Source organism: Hippocampus comes, unplaced genomic scaffold (genome assembly GCF_001891065.2).
Source record: "Hippocampus comes isolate QL1 unplaced genomic scaffold, H_comes_QL1_v1.1 scaffold55, whole genome shotgun sequence".
Lineage (NCBI taxonomy): Eukaryota > Metazoa > Chordata > Actinopteri > Syngnathiformes > Syngnathidae > Hippocampus > Hippocampus comes.
In genome coordinates, this window is record NW_017806170.1 from 175085 (window position 1) to 196961 (window position 21877).

A 21877-nucleotide genomic window follows, 5' to 3' on the forward strand; every position below is an offset into this window, starting at 1 on the left:
AGCTGCTCTGAGCTGGTTCAGCCACCGCGTCCAGACATCAGTATTCAGGACAGAAAAGCTCACTTAGAAGCAATGACACTAGCATTCATCTCCGAACACTCACTGCCACTGACTTTAATACCTCGCCTCATCAATTTTGCACAGGAGTTTGGAAGAGATCCCAAAGCAAGCCAAGGAATGAAAATGGAGAGGACCACAGCTTCATATAAGCTCAAAGACGGTCTCGCAGAAGTTGTGCATCAACGACTCGTCAAAGATTTGCAGATCCACAAGTTTTCAATGAACATTGATGAATGCACGAGCACAAACAACGAAAAAGTATTGAGTATTTTGGTGAGCTACTACAGAGATGCGCAGAATGAGTGTGTTGTCCAACATTACCTTTCAACAACATTAACTGTAGTTAATGCAGCCGCGATCCACTCGATCATATTGGAAAATTTTGAGAAAGATTCCATACCACTGGAGAACTTAATTTCTAATCTGTCGCCTTCTGCCAATGACACGAGCGGCGAGAAGGGAGGCGTTGAAACTCTTCTGCGATCTAGTGCGCCACACCTGCTGGATATCGATGGAGACACCTGTCACCACATTCAGAATGCTGTAAGGAAATTCTGCAGTGGTTTTGAATCTCAAGTGGAAAAACTTTGTGATGATCTTTTCACGGACGCAAAGAGCAGCGCCGATATCAAAGAGTACCTGCAAGAGCTTTGCACGATATTAGGAGTGAGGTACCTGGCACCGACACGGAGAGTATCACACCGCTGGGTGTCCACCTATGATGTCACGGAGAGGAATCTATCCATCATTGAGCCACTAACGTTGCTGTATGCTTCCTGGATTCCTAACGATCTTCAGCCAGTTTATGCCATCCACACTGACCATCTTCTGGAAAAGCTGTCTGAACAGTCTACAAAAAGGGTCCAGGCCATACAAATGGAGTGTGCCACCAAAGGTCTCACCGACAATGGACGAAAACGAAAACTCAGACTTGTGGACAAACTGTTCTATCAAAGAGACAAAACCATTTTGACCATGAACGTGTATGTATCTGTCCTACTCACGTTCAAGTCTTTTGTCCTGACGTTCGAACGGAAGGAACCAATGGTGCACAGGCTTCACGACGAGCAGACAGATTTGTTTCGTCATTTCCTCGCCTGTTTCATGCAACAAGAGAAAGTACGGGACATTTCTGCTTCTCAGTTGCAAACGATAGACGTCAGTGATGCATCCGTGCATCTGCCCGCAAAAGATATTTTCATCGGAGAGACTGCAGAAAACATTCTGAAAGGATTGTCAAGCGACAACAGCTTGCGGCAACAATTCAGAAAGAGGGTCAGAGAAGCATATGTTGCTGCGGCGCAGTATCTCCAGGGAAAGCTTCCTCTCAGCAATCAACTTTTGAAGTGTTTGTCAGCTATTGACCCGAAAGCACAAGGGCACTCTGTGACACACAGTCATCTCAAGAAGCTCGTGGAGTATTTCCCCACTGTTATGAGCTCCAGCAGTGACACAGACTTGTATCTCGGAGAAATTTCAAGAATCCAAGTTGACTCTACCCTTCCAGATTGTGCCATAGTCGTCGATGGAGAGTCAAAGGTCAAGCGTCTGGACCACTGGTGGGCTGAGGTCATGCCAAGCTATCCAGCTCTGGGTAAAGTAGTGAAGGCCTGTCTCAGCATCTTTTCTGGGCCACGAATAGAGCAGTCATTCAGTGTCATGAATGATATTATCGACCCCAAGTCAAATAGGCTAGCTATCAGGACATATTCAGCCATACAAACCGTCAAATATGACCTGAAGGCAGCCTTAAGGGATTTCCACCGAGATGATATACATCATGAGATTTCCACCGAGATGACATACATCATGATCCAGTGGACCAGAGTATGGTAAATCATATGCAGACAGCTTATGGCAGATACAAGAGGAAACTGCAGGCTGAAAAAGAAATAGGAGAGCTAAACAATTGAAAGTGACTGATACAACGCAGCGGAATCCTGCCTCAAAAGTGACTGTTCATCAACGAGCTAAGAAGTTGAAGAAGACGATGATGAAGCATTCCCAGGAGAGGAAAAGGAACAAGCCGAGTCTGACTGCAGTGGCTCTTCAAAGAAAAATGCACAAAAAAAAAAAAAATCAAAACATGTTTCAATCGCAGAACTGATGGAAGTGATTATTAAGTTTTACTTTCTATTATTATCAGGAGTAAGAAATAAAAAGTGGAAATTTTACTTTCAAGTTTTGTCTGAATTTTGTTTACAGATATCACCAGAATGCACCACAGCCATCCATTTTTTCAAAAATTTTGTATCTATGTGTGTGTGTGTGTGTGTGTGTATATACTGTATATATATGTATACTGTATATGTGTGTGTGTTTGTGTATATATATATATATATTTCTTTTTTTCAGGAAAGTCCACTTTCACCTCTCCTTTTTCAACCAATGCGCTTCAAGTCATCATCACTGAAAGCATGACACATTCTTTCCCCTCACCAAGCCCGCCGGAGTACCCCTCACTCACCGCTAACGTCACTGTTGATGCACTAGTCAACGACGTGGGAAATGAATGGCTTCCCAACACTGATTTAATGTGTTGATCTTTCAAAGGGAAATCCTTTCGTGAAATCCTCCCCCGTGACCACCAGCAACTCTTCCGCTTCCCTGTCACCGAGTTGCCGACCACGTGACGCCAGCCACTCTTACAAGGTTCGTGTGTTGCTGAACGTTGTTCAAGTGTGCTGCTCTGTTGTTCAGAGTGCCCCCAAAAAACGGAGACCAGTGCAGGCAGTACATAGAAAGTAAATCAAATGCAAATGAATGCGAGCAAAGCGCGCTCTGTGTTTGAAAGCACATGAGGACAATGAGATGTCCACTTTATAACTACTTTTTTCTTTTTACCTTAAAATGGCTGACCTTAACCTGAATCTCCATTGGAGCCAAAGACACAATCCTGGTGGATTAAATGTGCTTCCGGCAGAAGTTGCTCCTTCTTTGTCTTCTTTAGAAGATAAGATAAGATAAGATAAGAAAACCTTTATTAGTCTCGCAATGGAGAAATTCCCAATTCACAGCAGCAAAGTTATGAATGGAAGAAGTAGAACAACAAAATATAGGAGCTGCTGGAAAGGCAGCCAAGATGACGAAGAAGTCATCATGGCACCTTGGTTTTGGTTTTGTTGCAGTAACCGTTGTCTCCTGCTCAGGTGCTGTTCACAGGCGTGGTGGACGAAACCGGGGAGAGAGTGCTGGCCCGTCTTGGAGGCTCTGTGGCTAATGGCACCGCAGACATGAACTGCCTCGTGGCCGACAAGGTGCGCCGGACTGTCAAGTTCATGTGCGCGGTGGCCAAGGGGATCCCCATCGTCAACATACACTGGCTGGACAAGGTCGGTCACGGAACGATCACTGAAAATGAAAAAGTTCTAGCATACGTCTGCAAGGTCTGAGAGTTTTTGTTGCAGAGCGGCAAAGCCGGGAGCTTGCTGCCACCCGACGCCTTCATCCTGAGCGATCCAGAGCAGGAGAAGAAGTTCAATTTCCGGCTGCAGGAGTCTCTGAGGCTGGCCAGCAGCCAGCCTCTCTTACAGGTGCGCTCACGCGTTCATTCCGTTTATTACCGAGAGGATTTCTGTTCTTCCGCCCCACGTGGCGGTCGGATTAATGTTGATGATGACTTAGCCGGCATGCTAACACAGGATCTAAACAGAGTCAGTGCTGGGCCAGGCCACTGTGCTGAGTCACTTAAAAGATTGTTCAATATAACAAACAAAGAAAGCCGCAAGAACATGAGAACCGCCCGGAACAACAATGTATTGATCATTTCTGTGCAGGCATTTAAAAATAACAAAACAAAATCATGGTTTTGCTTTGTGTTCTTTTCCAGGGCTACAAGATCCACATCACCAAGTCGGTGAAGCCCGAGCCACACCAGATGAGAGACATCATTTCCTGCAGCGGAGCCACGTTTCTCCCAAAGATGCCTTCTTCACACAAGGTGCGAAGTGCGATCACATCGAGTGTATTTTCTAATACGGCTGGGCAATTGAAATCTAATCGGGATTCCAATTTTGGCTTCCTGAATGCTCTGTGTCGCTTTTGCAGCAAGCATGTGACGTGTATGTTTTTATACCCTTGCTGAACATGCTTGAAGTTGTTGATTGACACTCCGAGTTGGAGTTTACTGTAAAACTAAAGATACAAGAAAAAAAAAGACACATTGTATATATTTCCCACATGACAAGACATGCTTTATTTTAGACACATCGACAGTGCTAATGCTAGCAGTCAATGTAAATTTCTATTCACGTGCTAATACTAAATTAGAGTTGACTTACGGTGGTGATATTCCTTCAAAAAATTAATGTTGACACACAAATGCTGTAGGAACACCTACAGACCGGTAACAAAACAACACTCAAAGGCACAAACTAAAAACGCAAAATCACAACTTTTTTTCCTACTCTTTATCTTCCCATTTGTACTCCATGCATGCTCCACACTGCCCCTTAGAGGCCATGGTTTGCACAGCAAAAACGGCCAGCACTTATTTGTATTGCTTGTTTTTAATTGATATGATTTGAATCTACTATTGGTTTACTTTGTAACTCATTTATTTTCTGTTTGTTCAAGTTATATATTTGCATTTATAATTTGGTATTTGTATAAATACAACACAAACTTCCTGGTAAAATAAGCTGCTAAAGTTTCCCATCTAAATGCCTTCATGAAATGTTGCCATTCTTGACAAGAGTTATGCATTTGAATTAATTTAAGTTAGCGTGGCAAATGTGTCTTCCCCTAATCTCGAAAGTGACAAAAACAAACGTGTGTCTGTGTGTTTGTTTTGTGTCCTCCCTCATCAGCCTCACACGGTGGTGATCTCCTGCCCGGAGGATTGGCCGCTGTGCCGCGCAGCCGTCTCGGCGTCGCTCCCGGTCGTCTCGGCCGAGTTCGTTCTCTCCGGGATCCTGCAACACAAATTGGACTTTGATGCTCACAAACTGTCCGCCCCCCCACCGCCCCCGCCGAAGCCTGACGACGGCAGAAGGCGAAGCAGGCGGCTGATGTAGCATCCGGAAGAGCTTTTTGACAGTAACAAAATCGACTCTTTTGAGAAGATGTCCCAAAGAATTTACAGCTTCAGAGCTGCAACAGTTTTAATGTCCAACATGTGTAGATAATTACTCACAAAAAGTTGTGGGTTTTCCCAGAAATTTCATGGAAAAGCCACGTGTTATGACACCTGTAAAATAGTTGTCGGACAGCAACAACTGCTTTCAACACAACAGGAGAGTGTCAGGTGTTAAACGTCACACTCCTGCCAGTAGGGCATACCTCTATACACACTTGTGGGTCTCAGACTACCCAGAACAACTAACAAGTGTAGGGCCTAATCAATATTTAGCTGTTTAAACCCTCCCCCCCCAAAAAAAAATTAATAAATAATGAACAAAATACACATTAACATAAGACAAGTAATGACGTTTAAACACCCCAGCCCATATTTTTTTTTTTATGTTGTGAAGTGAAAGAAATACCATAGAACAAAATATTGTAAAACATTTAAATATTCTGCTAATAATTCATTTCTTTATCATTATTGTAAGTGTTGAGGGACCAAAAAAGAAGCCATTTTAGTCAATATATGTATATTTTTTACAATTAATCAGGCTACTGTTTGGGCGATTAATCAGTCATCAAAATTTTATTCTGCTCAATATCGGGCTGAAAAAAATCCTGATCAGTCGGGCCATAGACGATTGCGTCATCAGTTTCCTTTCCATTTTGTCCACTTTTTTACATAAATCTCCCAGCTTTTACAAGCAGGATGAAAGGGGCTAATGACTCAGCTTGACATGGCAACCTCCTGCCGCGTGCTTGTTGACTCCATCGGTACATCTAGGAACGAGTGCATCCCTCAACCGCTCACATTCGGTTGCCATGTACTTACCGTCAGTACTTTTTAAATCAAGCATTATTTAAAGCGTGCCGGAAGGGAAGGGAATAATGACCCGTTCATTATCTCCGTCACCTCCCCGCTGCCACTGAAAGCGCTCGTGGACGGTTCTTGGTAATCAGCTGTTTGTCAAAGCGGGGAAATCATGTTTGTGCGGCCAAACAACCCCCCCCCCAAAAAAAAAAGGTGGAGGCTCGTGTTTCCTGGTATGAGAAGTGCATGAGTGCCTATCCTTTTAATACAGTGAGATGAAAATGAACATACCAGAGTTTCCTCCCGTCTCCATTAACAGACGCTGAATGTTCCATTAGGGCCTCATGCCCTCCTCCTATTAGCTACTTGGCTGCTTCTGTTTTTTTTTAAAGAGTTCGTTTTCACTCGTCAAGAATATCTAATGTGCTTCGTCCTTGCCGCACAATTAGTCAGAAGTCCCCCACGTACGTGTGCAGATGTGGCGGCAATGTAAAATATTTCCCTTGGCTTGTTACCGGCAGGGGGAATACACTTGGACTGTTTTATCTTGGAGCAAAATTAACCTTGAACGGGATATGAAGCATATCGAATAAATGGCGTGCCATCATTTTCTGTCTGTGGGGGAAAATATATCATGTGGGAGAAGGAGGATGCTGGCTCAAGGAATATTTATACTGGCCGAGGTGAAGTTATTAATGCTCATGTCTTGATTGAGGTGTTGATTTTTTATACCTGATTTAGTGCCCTGAGAGGGACACGGTTACAAAGTCCGAAGTGCAATTCTTCATGATCATGATATCAAAACAATACCTCTCAGGCATGGGAAAAAAAAAAGTTCTTTGTTGCTCCAGCTCTCGTATGGGATCCAATGAGATGTTTTGCCTTTTTGTGAAACAAAAACAGGACGTTCTATGAAAGTTGTTTTAAAAAAAAAAAAGTCATGAATAAAGAGGGGAAATAGACAAGAAAGAAAATGCCGTCACCTTCTCTTTGTCATTTTTCATTGAGGATAAAGAATATATACCTGTGGGTAGTGCTACAGTACAATTTCATGTGGTGCTGCATTGTTTGTGTACTTTGCAACTGCACACTACTACAGTAATTTCTGTATTAGTTTTCAAATTAGTTTTCTTTTTCTGCGTGGCTTTTCTCCGGGTAAATTGCCCCTAGGTGTGAGTGTGAGCGCAAATGGTCGTCTATGTGTGCCCTGCGATTGGCTGGCAACCAGGTGCAGGTTTTTAAAACCCAAAGGAGCTGTTCAAAAGTCCCATTGAGATTAGATAAATTTAGCATCTGTCGCTTCTCAACGGAGCAAAATAGACCAAGCTGACACAAAGCTCATTCGTGAGACTCTTTGCCGACCATCGATTCAATTCGGCTGTCCCGCCGTGGATCGAGTGGGGGGAAACAGGCGCCGTGTGGGGTCGCTGCGTGTGCGTGTGTGCGCATGTCCTGTTTCCCGACAGGAGTCGAGTACTTCCGAGTGGCCGAAACATTTTTGAACCTCTTCCAAATGTGGAGCCGGAGTCGCCGAGTGCAGCAGCAGCAGCAGCAGCAGAAGCAGTAAAGCATCTCTGGAGGAGGGAGAAGACGGTAGGAGGGACCCCACCCTGGCAACATTCACGCACATCTGCACCGCCGACAAACCTAGTGACGGACGGACACTTGCCGGATCATCGGACGCAGGTAGGCGCCCCCCGGCCCCCGCTCGTCTCGCTTCCCCGTTCGTCGACGCTCACGTACAGGCGAGTTGTCCGCATGTGGCCGGCGCGTGACGGGTTAAATTCTGCAGCTTTTTCACGGCTCGTGCGTGCCGCGTCTGCTGTCCCGGGCCCTGCGGGGTACCGTTTGGACTTCAGAGCCTTGTCACACTCCATTTGCTTGATCGTGGAATATTTAGGGTTGTTTTCATTCATTCATTCTTTTTTTCTTTTTCTCTTTATTTTTTTTCTTTCTTGGGCTGAGTGCTGAGTGGCATGTTCACTTGTCAGCCTCTGGGGAAATAAAATGCTAGAATATTGATTTTAATTACAATCATGGTCACCTCAATAGGTACAATTGAGCAGTCTAATAATGACGATTTCCATGGTGACAGCTGAGGTACACGTTTATGATGTGATGCATGTTTTGGACTGGCAGTCTGCAGTAGTGTTTCCAATGTTTTGGTGAAATCGTTTATAGTTACATTTCAACTTGTAACTGATGATTGTAATTTCATTTATTTCGTAGTGCTATTTTTACCGATAATTAATGTGTTTCCAATATGTTATTATTATTATGCTGTAGAGTTTACTTCTTTTCAAAAAAATATTTTAGCCATGTTTTTAATTTATGCTTCAATTTTCTTCAAATATAATTATTGTATGAGTCATTTTAAAATTGTTTTACTAAAATAAATTTAAAACATAGTTTTAATAATTACATTTTTGATTTGAAAAAATGACAAATTGCAAAATGTTTTCCTAAAATAAAATAAGAAAGACCCTGTTCAGTATGTCCAGACAAATTATTTTCCACGTTCCACGCTGACAACTTGATTTCTTTTTCGCAAAACGTGTTTACAAAGGCAGCCTCGACGATGCGGTACCTAATAAAGTGACAGGTGAGAGCCCTAACACTCAAGGCTAGCGTTCATAAGAGGAATACATTAAGCATCATGTAACTTCATCTCAAGGGGCGCCTATACTATATGTATCTGATTTTCTATAGTGAACAGTTAAAAGGCTCAACAGCATCCATTAGCTGACCGGAGGCTCCAACGTAGCTTCCAACAACACCGCCGCCGCCACTACAGAAACGCAGCCTGCGAAAGCACTACAAGAGCTAGTGGTTGTCAAACTTTCATACCGATCAGCACCTAAACAAATATTTTCCTCCCCGATTGTGACCAAGATTAATAAAACAGCAGCCTACTATGCCGAGTAAGTGTTCGTCGAAATCTATGCTAATTTCTGTTACTTATTCGAGTTTATTATTCGTTTTATATGTTAGTATTCTTAGTATCAAGCTAACGGACTTACATTTCAATTAAATATGTTTTGATTTTAACATATACAATGTTTAATTGTATTTTGTTGTTTGTGACACTGCTGCATTTGCGCTAAAGTCAAAGTTCTTTGAAGGTTTGTAATTGCTGTAACTTATGTGCTCATGTTTGTTAGCCCCTCTATGGAGTGCTCCATTATATGTTAGCATAAAGGTAGTGGACTTAAAGTAGAAGTTGTCATTTCTGTAATATGAACGCTAATTCCCATTAACCTCCATGACGTTTTCCTCATTCTCGTTAGCGTTAAGATCGTAAACTGTCATTAAATTTATTAGCCTTGGTTGAACATTTTGTTGTTAAACGTATAACATTTAATATGATGTTGTATGTGGTGCTGCTACATTCATGTTAAAATTGCAGGTGTTTGAAAATGTATAATTGCTATAGTATGCTTATTCTCACAAGTCTGTCATTTTTCATGATATATTTGCTTTCAGCCAGCAGAGGATAAAAAGCGTAGTGCAGGCCAAAAGTATGGAGACACGTCACTATTCAATAGCATCAGAAAGTGTTCAGAAATTTGTGACTGGTTGTATATATTTAATATGACTCAAATCCACTGGAACATAAAGCTGTCCTTAAATATAGGGAACTAAAAGTGGACCTAAACAATGATTCCATTCAAATCTAATGAATATACGAAGTAAATACAAGCCGGTGTTGAATAAAAGCTTAGAAACAAACAATTGTTGAAGTTTAAATGCATATATCGTAAAAAGTTAAATAAAACTGAACTTTCCTGGCAGTGATTCTTTTCAATGCCATGTGAGGGAGCCCACACTTTGCGAATCACTGACATTGACGATTCGCAGAGCAGCAGATGACACGTTTGTCACCTCCGCATGCTTTGTCAATAACGTGATGTGTTAACCCAGCCGCCTTCATTTTCCTCCTCATCCTCCTCGATGATTTGAGAGAATGTGACAGGTGCAAGGAGCCTGTCTCATCCTTTAGTTCATCACTTTCACAGCCGGCCTGCTCTCCGGACTCGTTTGCTTGCCACAAATGAACCTTTTAGTCCTCTGTTCCTTTCCTTTCCTTCCTTTCGGAATTGTTCACTCATTCCCCACGACAACAACATAGATTACTAATCAGTCAAATCAACAAATTCATTGAGAATGCTACTTGGGCGTGCCGTGACTGACGTCATTCTGTCGCGTAATTATAATGTACGGGATCCACCTCAACTGGTGAAACGTACATTTCTTTTTCTTCCCTCTGGTCTGCAAAAGCGGATTAAGAAAATTGAATAGTCCTTTGCAAAGAAGGGTTAGAAAAGATTTGAAACCATGATGATTTATGGAGCACTGTCATGTGATTTCCAGCATGTGAATTAAGACTAAAACAATAATTGGTTTAAAATCTACAAAAACCTTAATTGTTTTTTAATGACACGTTTGACATGGAAGTACTACAAGTGGTTCTTTGGCTATTCGATTAATCAGTTCAAATCCTACCCTCTTTTTGGATAGGGAGCGATTCCAAAAACAACCTCTGCTCTGCGCTAGTTACCTCTCTTGCTTCAAGACACGAGCAATCAATCAAATCAACCCAAAAGGCAAGATCCTTAACGATGGATTAATCAATGAATTGATTAGTCAGCCAATCCCTTGTGCTGATTAATCAGAACGGCAATGTCCCCCTCACCCACTTTCCTTTTCCATGCCGCATTGACTCATAAATATCTTGAGCGGTGCAGTGAAGGGAGCGCACAACAATACGTGCAGTTGTTCCCGTTTTGTTGCATGCTGGTGCGGTGGCGAGAAGCAAAAGTGAAAGATGAGGACTCCAGACACAGCCGGGCTTTGTGTGGCCACGCGCGCACTCATCTGCAGTCACTAAATGGTATTTCCGTCTCTTTAAAAAGCCACGCACAAAGACCTGCTTGACCTTGTCGAGTGCGAAGGCGCACCGGAGATGGCTTTGACAACACCGCGAGAAGCAGTGGCTGATGTTACGTAAGGGGGGGAAGAATTCACTGAGAGAGCGAGCAAGAAGAACGCAGGGCAGGTGACGCAGAGGAGAGGGAGAAGAAGAAGTGTGCTGGAAAGGATGGAGGGCAATGAGTGCATACGTGCATGTGGGAGAGGGAGGCAAAGGGGGCAGATGGTTGATGTGTATGCGTTCTGCAGCTTCACGGCCCAAAGGGCGGCGCGGCACCTCGGTGGATGCTTTGGTGCGCTTCGCATGTTCCGTGCTCGCTGAAGTGTCACCGCACAGCCTCGGCAGCTGGACAGTAAACGATGACACGAGGTGCTGTGTGCTTGTCGCGGAGCAGAGTACGGAAACATAAATGTGAGGAGACGAATTGTCGACATATAAATGGAACATTTTGATTTTTTACCCCTATTTGGCATGAGCTGTACCTGTAACGTTTGCAATATCTCCGTGTCATGAAGGATGACATATGACAATCTTAAATTTTGGTTCAGACTTTTGCAAGCATCATGGAAAAATTGACATGCTTGATTTGCTCTCACGGGCCACACAAAATGATATGGCGGGCCAGATGTGGCCCCCGGACCTTGAGTTTGACACCTGTGTTTTCGATCTTTTGAGTTCAGCTCATGAAAACCGGGGGAAAAAATGTTGATTGTATTTTTGTTCAGTGTGTCAATACTGTTTATTAAATACACTTAATGGTGACGCGAAAAGGAACACCTCTACAAGTGTATCCAAAATTTGCTTATGCCAAAATTAGCACCCCCTCCAAAAACGTTCCTATTGCTTATAGTTACCACAAGATTGTGCCAAAGTACTCCTTTTTTTTTCACAAAATACACAAAGGCCATAGAAGCTCATCTCTCCTCTTCCTCACTTCAACATCTTCATTGTAAATTTCCCCAGTGTGAGACAAATAAAGGATCTTATCACAAAACGGTGCCTAAGCACTACTATTTTTTTTTTAATTATACCACGCTTTGGCGCCATCCTGTGGCACTGTTGGGTGATTTTTTTCTGTGCAAAACAGAAGACCCCGATCAGCATAGATGCCTTTCGTATTTTCAATTTTTTTTTTTTTTTGTCCAATCGAATTGCAGCTTCTCTGTGTTGCCATGTCAACCTAATCTGTCCCGGGTCGTGCTGGTCCAATGTCAACTCTAATTGCAATGAGACTGTTTTTTTTAACCAACCAGATTTCACGTTCGCCTCACAAGGGTCAGCTCGCCGACCCACCATAACGTCAATGTATTTATTTATTTGTTTCGTTTCGTTTTATTTGCTTGCTTGGTCAGAGCAACACTGTTACAGACACGCTCGACTGTGTTGATTGGCACTCATGAATTTGAATCGATCTGTTCTCGGACATGGTTAGAAATCTGTCTTGAAGGTGCACTTTTCGAGACATCATTTTTTTGCATGTCTGTTATTATGACGTCGTTAGTGGTATTAGGAGATGGATTAAGTCGCTTTACTGCCTTCTGACGGCTCAGGTACCAAACGCACGGACGGCCCTCCGCTGCCGGCGAGCATTATAAAAAGGATGCTTTGTCATGTCCTGCGCAAATAGGCCTGGTTGGCCTGGCGACATCACATTCAATGGCTGCCGAGTTTCCTCCTGGGCCTTTTTTTTTTTTTTTTTAATGAGGTTAAAACTGCAGCAAAATCTCTTTTTGCTCACACGCGCACATCTTGTGATGTCTTTGGCCTCGTGCGCGTCAGCGCTGCAGAGGAAAGCGGCTCACATCACCCTAATACTTCCCCGGTGGCGCCTTTTAATCGGGCGTCGTCTGCGAGGCTGTCACCGTAATGGCTTTGACAGATTACGCTGGCTTCCTATAGGAGAACAAGACGAGTCCCGGTTATGAATTATTGTGTTTTGAATCAGGTTGGTGCGATCGGTGCGGCGCTCAGGGAATTGTGCCGATTTACGGATTGGCCTTCTTTGGAAGAAATTCTTGAAGAGTGACGGGAGATGTCGCTTTGGGACGACGAGTACAAAGCTGGATCGGAAGAATAGTAAATAAATGCTCAAGCGGCTTTATCCAGTATCAGTGATATCTGATATCCATTTTTGAGTCAATGTGTTGGCTTTGTCCTTGCTAGTGTGACAACTTAAACATTTTTGGGATGCAGAACTGTGTCATCGTTGAGAAGTGTGTGTTATTACTAGGACCCTCGGTAGCATGATGAAGTTACACTCGTTCGAATCTCGTGCTACACTACTCGTACTAGTCGTGCGCAGTTGTCAGCAAGTGCACACTTTCGTCTCACTACAAGGCCCTAGTTTTCCCACGTGATTGAGTAAATGTCGGTTTTCCTTGAAAGCTCAATCATCAAACTTTGTCTGGATGAAAACCTCCCTGGGCATGAGTAGCTTCATAAAGGCAATGTTTTTTTTTTTTTTTAATCGATTTTGTTTCTCCAGGTGCTACAAAACAGCCACGATGAGCGCAACCTGTGTGGTCACGCTCACCCTTCTGCTTGCCACAGGTAGGAAAGTCACACAATTCACACGGCGGCCAAACTTTCAATATATGGCAGAATAAAACTTTGAGAACCGATAACAATGATCACATATGAATGAATGAAATCACATGTTGGATTCTAACAATGCAAATTACGAATTACAGGCTGAACATTTGTCCGAGACAACAGAGAAAAATCTGCAAAAAATCGGCAGACTTAAAAAAAAAAAAAAAAAGGCATTATCTTTGTCAACTTTGTCTAAATTCTAACAAAGGTCAAGCGGATTTTTTTTTTTTTGGGCGGGGGCACGCAGTTACAGCCTGCTTTAGGATTTTCATTTTGTAATATTAGGTGAGTGTGTGTGTGTGTGTGTGTGTGTGTGTGTGTGTGTGTGTGTGTGTGTGTGTTTTTCAAAATCAGCAATTTATCTGCCCATTTTGAAAGACTTGAAATTAACTAAGCCTTTTGAAATTTGTTGTTGAATCTGTTCTGTTTACACAAAAGACAAGCAGTTTTTTTTCATTTTGTTTCCTTACTCTGGGCGACCCGAAAGACAAATTACATGCCAAACTATGATTTTTGCCATCGCGTTACACAGCGATGGCATATTTATGTGATTTGAGAGCAACCGTGACCTGCAACGTAAACAGGTTTGACAACCCATTCTTTTTCTTTTCTTGTATCGAAGAAGTGTCATGTAAAATAACCGAGAGAAAAAGCTCAACAGAGGTTGTCTAAAACCCAGCACTAATCGAGTCATCTTTTCTTTTCTTTGTATCTGCAGTTCTGTCAGTGTCTGGCAAGGGTGAGTATGGAATGAATGATGGCGGCACCCTCCTTGAGGCCTTCCGTACTGTTCCGGTAATATGACCCCAAACCCTTCCACTCCCACGCAGTCAACGAGGAATCCTTGATGTTATACCTCAGCGAAGACTTCCACATCCTGCTGCACGCGCCCGGGCTGGAGGTGACGTTTCGCCCGACCCCGCGATCGCCCGAAGTGGTCCTGATGCGGGGCGGCCTGGTGGTGGGGAGCCGGGCCAAGAAAAACATTTACCTGAGCCACCTGGTTGTCGACTCGCTGGTCGAGGGAGACGAGGGCGTGTACACGGTGAAGAACCCCGAAGACCCCGAGGACGTCCGACGCATCAGGCTCTTCGTTCGAGGTACGGGATGCACGTGCATTGCGTCGTCGTGATTTAAACGTGTTGCGATTGAATGTATTTTCACCCAAAAACTCAAGGATCAATTGGTTTGGATCAAAATTTGCAGATCGACGCTATTTTTTTGTACAGTTGTTCATTAGCTTGCTGCCAGAGCAACAAACAGAAAAAGTTTTCAGGTACAGTATACAACAAAAGCGCAAAAGCTGAAATGTTGTGTGAATTTAAAAACTTGAAAAATCCAAATCGCAAATAAGAAGTCATTAAAAAAAAGACATTTGACATCATTGAAACAAAGAAAAGCGCTTGCGATAAAATATGTCATTTTTGAATTTTATTTTTATTTTTTATAGAAATGTCTAAAACTATTTGATGATGGAATTACAGAGAGATGTGTGCTTTTCATTAGTGATTAATAATGGTCCTCAGAGTATGACTGTATGCATGTGTATAATGTAAAAAAAAAAATGTTGCAATGGTACATAAACTTTGTGATTTGGGTATAAAAACTTCACAAAGTCTAATAATAGAAATATTCATGTCAGCAAAAAAAAAAAATATATATATATATATATATATATATATATATATATTTTATAAAAAAAAATAAAATAAACCTGAAACTGGTGGTGTTGGATTAGCGGCGAATACATAGAAATGTTTCAAAAGATGTCAAGCCAAGGTGCCGTATTATCCCACGAACAATTCCTCACTCATGAGTAACACACGGTCCAACTGCACGAACAATTCATTCATCAGCAGAAAATATGCAAGGGCCTATTTTTTTTTTTTAAATGAGCGCCGAATGGAAGCAGATGCGAGTGAATGCAAGCATGTGTCAAAGGCGAGCGCAGTGCCATAACGCGCGCGCCGCGCACCATATGGAGTGCGCTGCCAGCCGATGACGGCGTCGTATTATTTGCTGTGATCACCGTGCGTCTTCCCAGTGCCGCCGGCAGCCTGTCATTATGCCGCACTTTAAGCATCAGCCCGCTCTCCTCCCTTTCTTCCTGTCCTTCCCTGCTGTGTTGCCGATTTTACCCACCCCCGTATTTCCGGATCACTGCTCCCTCACTTCTTGACAATCTATTCTTTTTTTATACCACTCAGACTTCCTTCGAGCACCAAAGCTCTTTCCTCCTCCTCCTACTTACTTGGAGCCATTTTCCGTGCAATGTGAATTTCGTATTTGGGTGTTTGGCTCTTTGTCATGTTCAGTAAACGCAAAGTGCGCTCATGTACTGGAATGCCCTTGCACGTGGGTAAGGAGAGCCACGGTTGCCAACGCAGAGGATTATATATAAAAAAGGAATTAACTGGAGTATTTTTCACAAAGTAAGGAGTAGTACTTGTATTTTTAAAGTACAGGTACCTGGCAAATCTAGTGAAGTACAGTAACTGTGTATCTCTGCTCGATTGCTTCCCACTGACCTCTTTGCTCGTGCCGCCTGCAGATTGCTACAACGAGCAGACGGTAAAATACGGGGAAAACTTCCGGATTCCGCTGTTGGAGGTGACGCCACCCATCACCCTGGAGCACAGGCCCAGTGCGGTGGAGGCCAACCTGACATCCAGGTCGGTTGAACCAGCACATGCCAGGGTACACTGGACACTTCATTAGGCACACCCTACGCAATCTAATTATGATCTTGATAAATTGACCATTTCAATCCATTCCAGTGGTTCCGATATCATGCAGAGCCACGAGACCTCAAGCGAAATTTCATTTTCAGGATTTTATTCTTTCTTGCCGATTGGAACAGCTGAACTTGATTGTTTTCAACTTCCAAAAGTTGACATTTTAACAGGGGTGTGTAGACTTTTTATTTGCGCTATATGGATTTAATACACACAGAGTGAAATATTTCGTGATTTTTTTTTAAACTTACAGCTCACAAAAACCCCAGAGTCACAATCTCAAAAAAATTTAATTTTAGAAGCACTTCAGGTTATCTGATTATAAATTGATTTTGAGGGGAAAAAAGGATGTAATCTGATAAGAATAATGCTTTAACATGACTAAAATGTAATCCTATTTTTACAAGAAACAACATCTAATCTAATGGAATAAGGTTGGAAAGTACGAGGGGGGGGAAAAGTACTTTTACAGGAACAAAGTAATAAAATATTCATATTTTTCCAGACCGGCGCTGGTGCTGCTGACGAGCACGGGCAAGCCCCGGGAAGGCTACCAGGGTCGCATCAGCGTCAGCGACCACCACGTGGTCCTGAGGTCGACGACGGGGGCCGACGATGGCAGCTACACCGTCAGGGATGCTCTGGGCGCCGTTCGGATTAAAATCTGTCTCCAGGTCATAGGTGAGGGACAACAAGTATTTGCACTTCTGTACAGATGTAGATTTTTCAGGAATCTGTACTTTACTGGAGTATTTGTTTTTCTGACAATTTTTGTAATGTTCTTCCTACATTTGAAATCCATTTTGGTGGTACTTTGACTGCGATGCCCTCTTATGTGCGCAAGGAGAGCCCAAAAAAAGAAATAGAGAATGGCAACAGTCACAAGAAGCTGCTGTGGGCCACAACTCATGCGCTGGTGCTGCTCACACGCAGACAGAATTCTTTCAGACAAGATTATTTCAAGGTCCTCCAATGTATTTTTTAACTTACACAGGCAATGAGTTCATCTGTATTACAATATCAGTTTTATTTTATGTGAATGGTTTGGTCTTATGAGACTTACAATGGAATGAAAGCAAATTAACCATATATAATTGACAGTAAAAATGGATTTGGACTCTTTACTACTTTTTACATTTTAGACTTTCCATTTTTTTTTTTTTAAACTTCTACTTGAGTCATGGCATTTCTATTTTTACCAGCATATTTTTCTTCACTCTAGTAGCCGTCTTTCAGCTTCAGTTTTTCTGACCTTTCTGCCGCCTCGGCAGCTTCCCTCTCAATGCGCCACCGGTTTGTTGAAGCGTTGCGGACATCTCACCAGCCTAATGTGATTTACTCCCTCAACTGATGTCGTGCATGTACTTCCTCAGAGCACCCGCACTTTGTCAACCTGCATCACGGCGAACGACTGAAGATTAACCTGATGCTCAACAGCTCCATGGTACACCTCTACTACAGCGCCGACACGGACCACCAGATGCGCCTACTCATGGATCGAGGAGAGTTCACTGATGTAAGCACGATTTCTTTTTATTTTATTTTTCTTAATAAAGTGGTACCTCCACACTTATGAGTTGATCCGACTCAATTTTTTTTTTTTTTTGTCTCAAGTTGCAAGCTCTAGATCTGGTTCTTAACATGGGTTTGATCGATAATTCTGCCTTAGGAAAGGCTTCTTAGCTTAATGCTCGCCCACAAGGTAAAACGCCATTGACAGGCTTATAAAACTAGCATTCATCATTCAAGCGTGACATCACGAGGCACAGACAGTTTAATTCCTTATTGTTCTCTTTAATTGTGTGATCGTGTGTGTTTTTCCAAATACAACACTGTAGAAGGCTCTATTTAATATTTAAAAACATGAAAGAAGAAGTCAATATTATGCAGAATACTTGGATTGTTCTTGCGTGTGATTAGACTGTACTTGGGAATCTTGTGGCTCCCGAGTGTTTTTTTTTTTTTTTTTTTTGTGTTGGGTCTGGCTGCAGGCCCAAACAAAGCTAGGCTTCGAGGGTCGCCTCTCCGTGGAGGGATCTCTGGTCTTCCTGGATCAAGTCAAGCGCTCCGATGAAGGCCTCTTCAAAGTCACCGACACACAGGGATTCCCCGTGTCCAGCATCCACATGGAACTCAAACGTAAGCGTGAAAACACGTCCAAGTCAAATCAAGGTCAGTCCTGTTAACCGATGCATGTTTTGGCAGCCTACAAGCTGGAGTCCATCTACGTGGCCGTCATCGCCCTGCTGAGCCTGCTGGTTTTCCTCCTTCTGGCCTGCCTGCTGTCCTGCCTGATCAAAGTCCAAAAAAGGGCCAAGAGGGCCGCCGCCTTGGAGAAGATCGCCCAGAATGCTGGCAAGGAGGACGAGGGGGAAGCCTTCAGACAGGTTGGATGCGCCAGCAGAGACGTCAGCTTGACCTTGTGAAAGGAGGAGGAAAATGTTGGCATATAACAAGAATAAGGTGCTGTTGCATGAAAAATGCAATTTGGCATATGGCTATATATTTCAGAACCACCCTGAACAGATAAAACTCGTAATGGCCCTCTCAAAACACTTGAAGCAAAATCCACTTGCGTTGGGAGACTATCAATCACATCATTTTCAGTCAAGAAAAACAAGAAGACTCAGACAGTTCTCCAAATAAGAGGCAAAATGTGCTCTCTTTAAGCTCTTTATCTGTCACTCTCAGTTCATCTGTATACATACACATTCACACTGTATTTTTCTTCATGCAACGAAAAAATAAAACAAAAAGTTTGTTTTGCGTGCTTACAGGTGGTCAAGAACATCACCAAGCTCAGCGAGGAGTCCAAGCATTCGCAGGCCGACAACACCGAGAAATCTCAGAGCACCGAGGTGGACATTAAAGTAAGACACGGCTCCGTTTATGTATCATTTGAATGTCTCCACGGTGTGGTGACCCGTTGCATGTGCGAACGCAGGGACTGGAGGTTTCTTCAAAGGAGGTCGGCATTGGCAACCTGGACACCAGCGACTCGGGCGTTGGCTTTAACACAGCCCTGCCGCTGGACACTGACACAGACGCCCCTGAGCAAATCCCCGACTCGGATGCCGTGAGCATCTCCATCGCTCCCGAGACTAAATCAAGTGCTCCACCACCACCGACCATGGAAGAAGTCGAATCCAGTCCGGTAGCTGAATCCAAGCCGAGTGCCGCGCCAGCTGTGGAAGTAAAGCCTGAAACCAAAGATGTCGAGACCCCCCCTGCTCAGTCGGTGAACCTGGATGTGCCCAAACCGGCCGACGTCAAGTCCAGCCCAGTCTCCAGCCCGGTACTCAAGAGTCCGGCGAGTCCAGCAACTGACCCAAAACCCGTCGGCGATACCCTGGAGCCCAAGTCGACCACCCCGAAAGCCCCAAGCCCGGCTCCGGAACCTCACAAGATGTTTTCATCCGCCACCCAGGGGGCCTATGAACCTCCCTCGTCCGATGACCACATTCCGTTCTTGACAGAGCCCATCCCCAATGGTATGAGGGGGCAGAATTAAAGTCCTTGTCAAGTGAATTGTCTTCAAAAATTGACACGCCAAAGACTCATTAACAAACCCACCAAATTTGAATGTCTCCAAAAAAAAAACCCTCAACAAACATTTGAATTGAGGCTTCAAAATTATGAAAAATGACGACACCTCTGCTCAGCAATTATCTTCAAACATTTATCATGTATTTGAAAGCTAATCTTAATTCACTTTACAGGGTCTTTAAAGCTACATTTAAAAAAACATTTTAAAAAACATCTTTCACAATTTTGCATCAATAACCTGAAACTTTTTCAACGCAGGCACCCCTGAACCTGACAAGCGGTCTGAACTCTGACCGGATGGAGTGTGGATCCCACAAACGCAGACTCGGATAAATGGCGATCACAAAAGAGGTTTGTTTAAAGAAACGCGAGAGACCGACAAAGCAGTCAACAAAAAGCGCTGGCAACAAAAGTCCCTGAAAACCAAATGTTTTCTTGCCAATTACAAGGAAACAATGATCACCAAGAAATACACAAAACGAAATGAGCTTAGTTCAATCACACGAAACCAAGAGCAACTGCAACAAATTACCAACTACTCACAAACCCCCAAAAATCCGATGATATGGAGAGAGACTAGGAACCAGAACGAGAGATCTAGAAAATAGCACTTGTGCAAAAGTAGTGAACAAGAGCAATACTGTAAGTCCCACAACGGAGACAAGAAGTCAGAGTCCTTAAATATGCAGCCACTTGATTGCCTTGATCAGACACCGGTGCACCGCTGAAGGGTGACGCCCCACACTCCAGCTGCTGCTGAAACAAACAAAAAAACACAACAGAGCGGAACATGACAGAACCGGGCCCAGATCAAGCTGATGTTAATTGGAGGTTCCTCTCTGTAAGCCGTGCCCCCTAAAGCCCCCGAAGTGGATCCCGAATCAAGCGGTGCTGGCCAACATGGAGATTCTCCCACCATCACCACCACCACCACCACCTGAGGACTGACTGCTCACATTGGAAACCCCCACGCGACACACCAGCACTGTCGACAATCAAACCACCTCCCCTCGAATTCGGGACTTTGCTTACTCTAATTGCCTGTACAGAGCCTAACAATCCATCATTCATTTCGTAACATCTTTGTATTTCTTGCAGGCTTTTCTTTGGAAATCCCCACCACAAAACTGCCAGGCTGCAAACGCAGAGTTTACAAGTAGAAATTCCACCGTAAGGTATTTTCTAACACCGGGTTGTGCACTTCCTGACAACAATTTGGCCTCGCTGTCACTTTTCTGCCTCACGCTGAATGCCTGTGTACTTACTAGCATGCAAAAGTGATGTCCATCCCACATTAACATGATCCAGTGACATTCAGGAAAAACAAAATACACAGTGGGTTTTGTATAACTTTAAAATATACACACACACACACACACACACATAGAATCAGACTTCATTTAAGCAGTGTTTCCCTATGTTTTACTACCTCATTCCTCAAAAGTATATTTAACGTCATTGTCCGCCACTGTAAGATTCTGTCATGTTTGAACATTAACACAGCATGTAAATATAGCAAAATATTGTACGAAAATAATAATTTGTTTCAAATGTATTGCTTATAAACGTTATAAAAGGCGGATGTGCTAACCAGTCAACCAGCCACCGGTGCCGCCTTGGCCGCTAAGTCACCACTTGTAAATGTGCAGCAAGGTAAGCCAGCGCAGTGCGAAAACACCTTTAGAGGATGAGGAATGTCAAGAAATCGATTAAACTCGATTGATGATTACATAGATTCATTGGAGAAGCACAGAAGAAAAAAAAATGAATGAAATGTCAATTAACGGTCAGAAAAATGTTGCTGATAGTTTTCCTAGCTAATATCAGACAATATTCCAGAATTTGCCAATGCCATTTTTTGGATTTAGTTGAGGATCAGATCAGTAAAACACTTCAAATCCCAAAAATATTACACTTCTCTGTGTTACAAGCAGCAGGTTGGTCCTTGGCATGCCTGACGGGTTCCACTTCAACACACGTACACACACTCCAGCTTTGTAAATAGTGCATGTGTACACCGCTTGATTGACCCTCTAATTGACTTTTTTTGTGTACGGAATGGTTATTGTATCATGCTAAATAATAAAGAAGACAACAAATTTCAAATCCCCTGCAAGCTTAAAAGGCATATGTAAATAT

At 43.2% G+C, this 21877-nt stretch overlaps 2 protein-coding genes across 7 annotated transcripts in view; both read left to right on the plus strand.

Moving 5' to 3' along the window:
- mdc1 (mediator of DNA damage checkpoint 1) overlaps positions 1–6757 on the plus strand; it is a 29659-nt gene extending 22902 nt beyond the window's left edge. For 5 of the 6 annotated variants that reach the window (XM_019896031.1, XM_019896026.1, XM_019896028.1 and 2 more), the window contains 5 exons: positions 2614–2712; positions 3210–3392; positions 3468–3593; positions 3890–4000; positions 4869–6757. In XM_019896031.1, the coding sequence (XP_019751590.1) occupies positions 2614–2712; positions 3210–3392; positions 3468–3593; positions 3890–4000; positions 4869–5075 (726 nt within the window). In that variant the 3' untranslated portion in view covers positions 5076–6757. The remainder of the gene's footprint in view (positions 1–2613; positions 2713–3209; positions 3393–3467; positions 3594–3889; positions 4001–4868) is intronic. The other variant, XM_019896030.1, reaches the window with a different exon arrangement.
- A 572-nt stretch (positions 6758–7329) lies between these two features.
- LOC109531685 (uncharacterized) lies at positions 7330–21010 on the plus strand. The gene is made up of 12 exons (XM_019896119.1): positions 7330–7621; positions 13351–13415; positions 14176–14196; positions 14288–14557; positions 16009–16129; positions 16698–16873; positions 17566–17708; positions 18184–18331; positions 18398–18579; positions 18970–19062; positions 19137–19683; positions 19997–21010. Exons 2-12 carry the CDS (start codon positions 13370–13372, stop codon positions 20029–20031), a joined length of 1782 nt encoding a protein of 593 aa, XP_019751678.1. The 5' UTR covers positions 7330–7621; positions 13351–13369; the 3' UTR covers positions 20032–21010.
- The last annotated feature ends 867 nt before the right edge of the window (positions 21011–21877 follow it).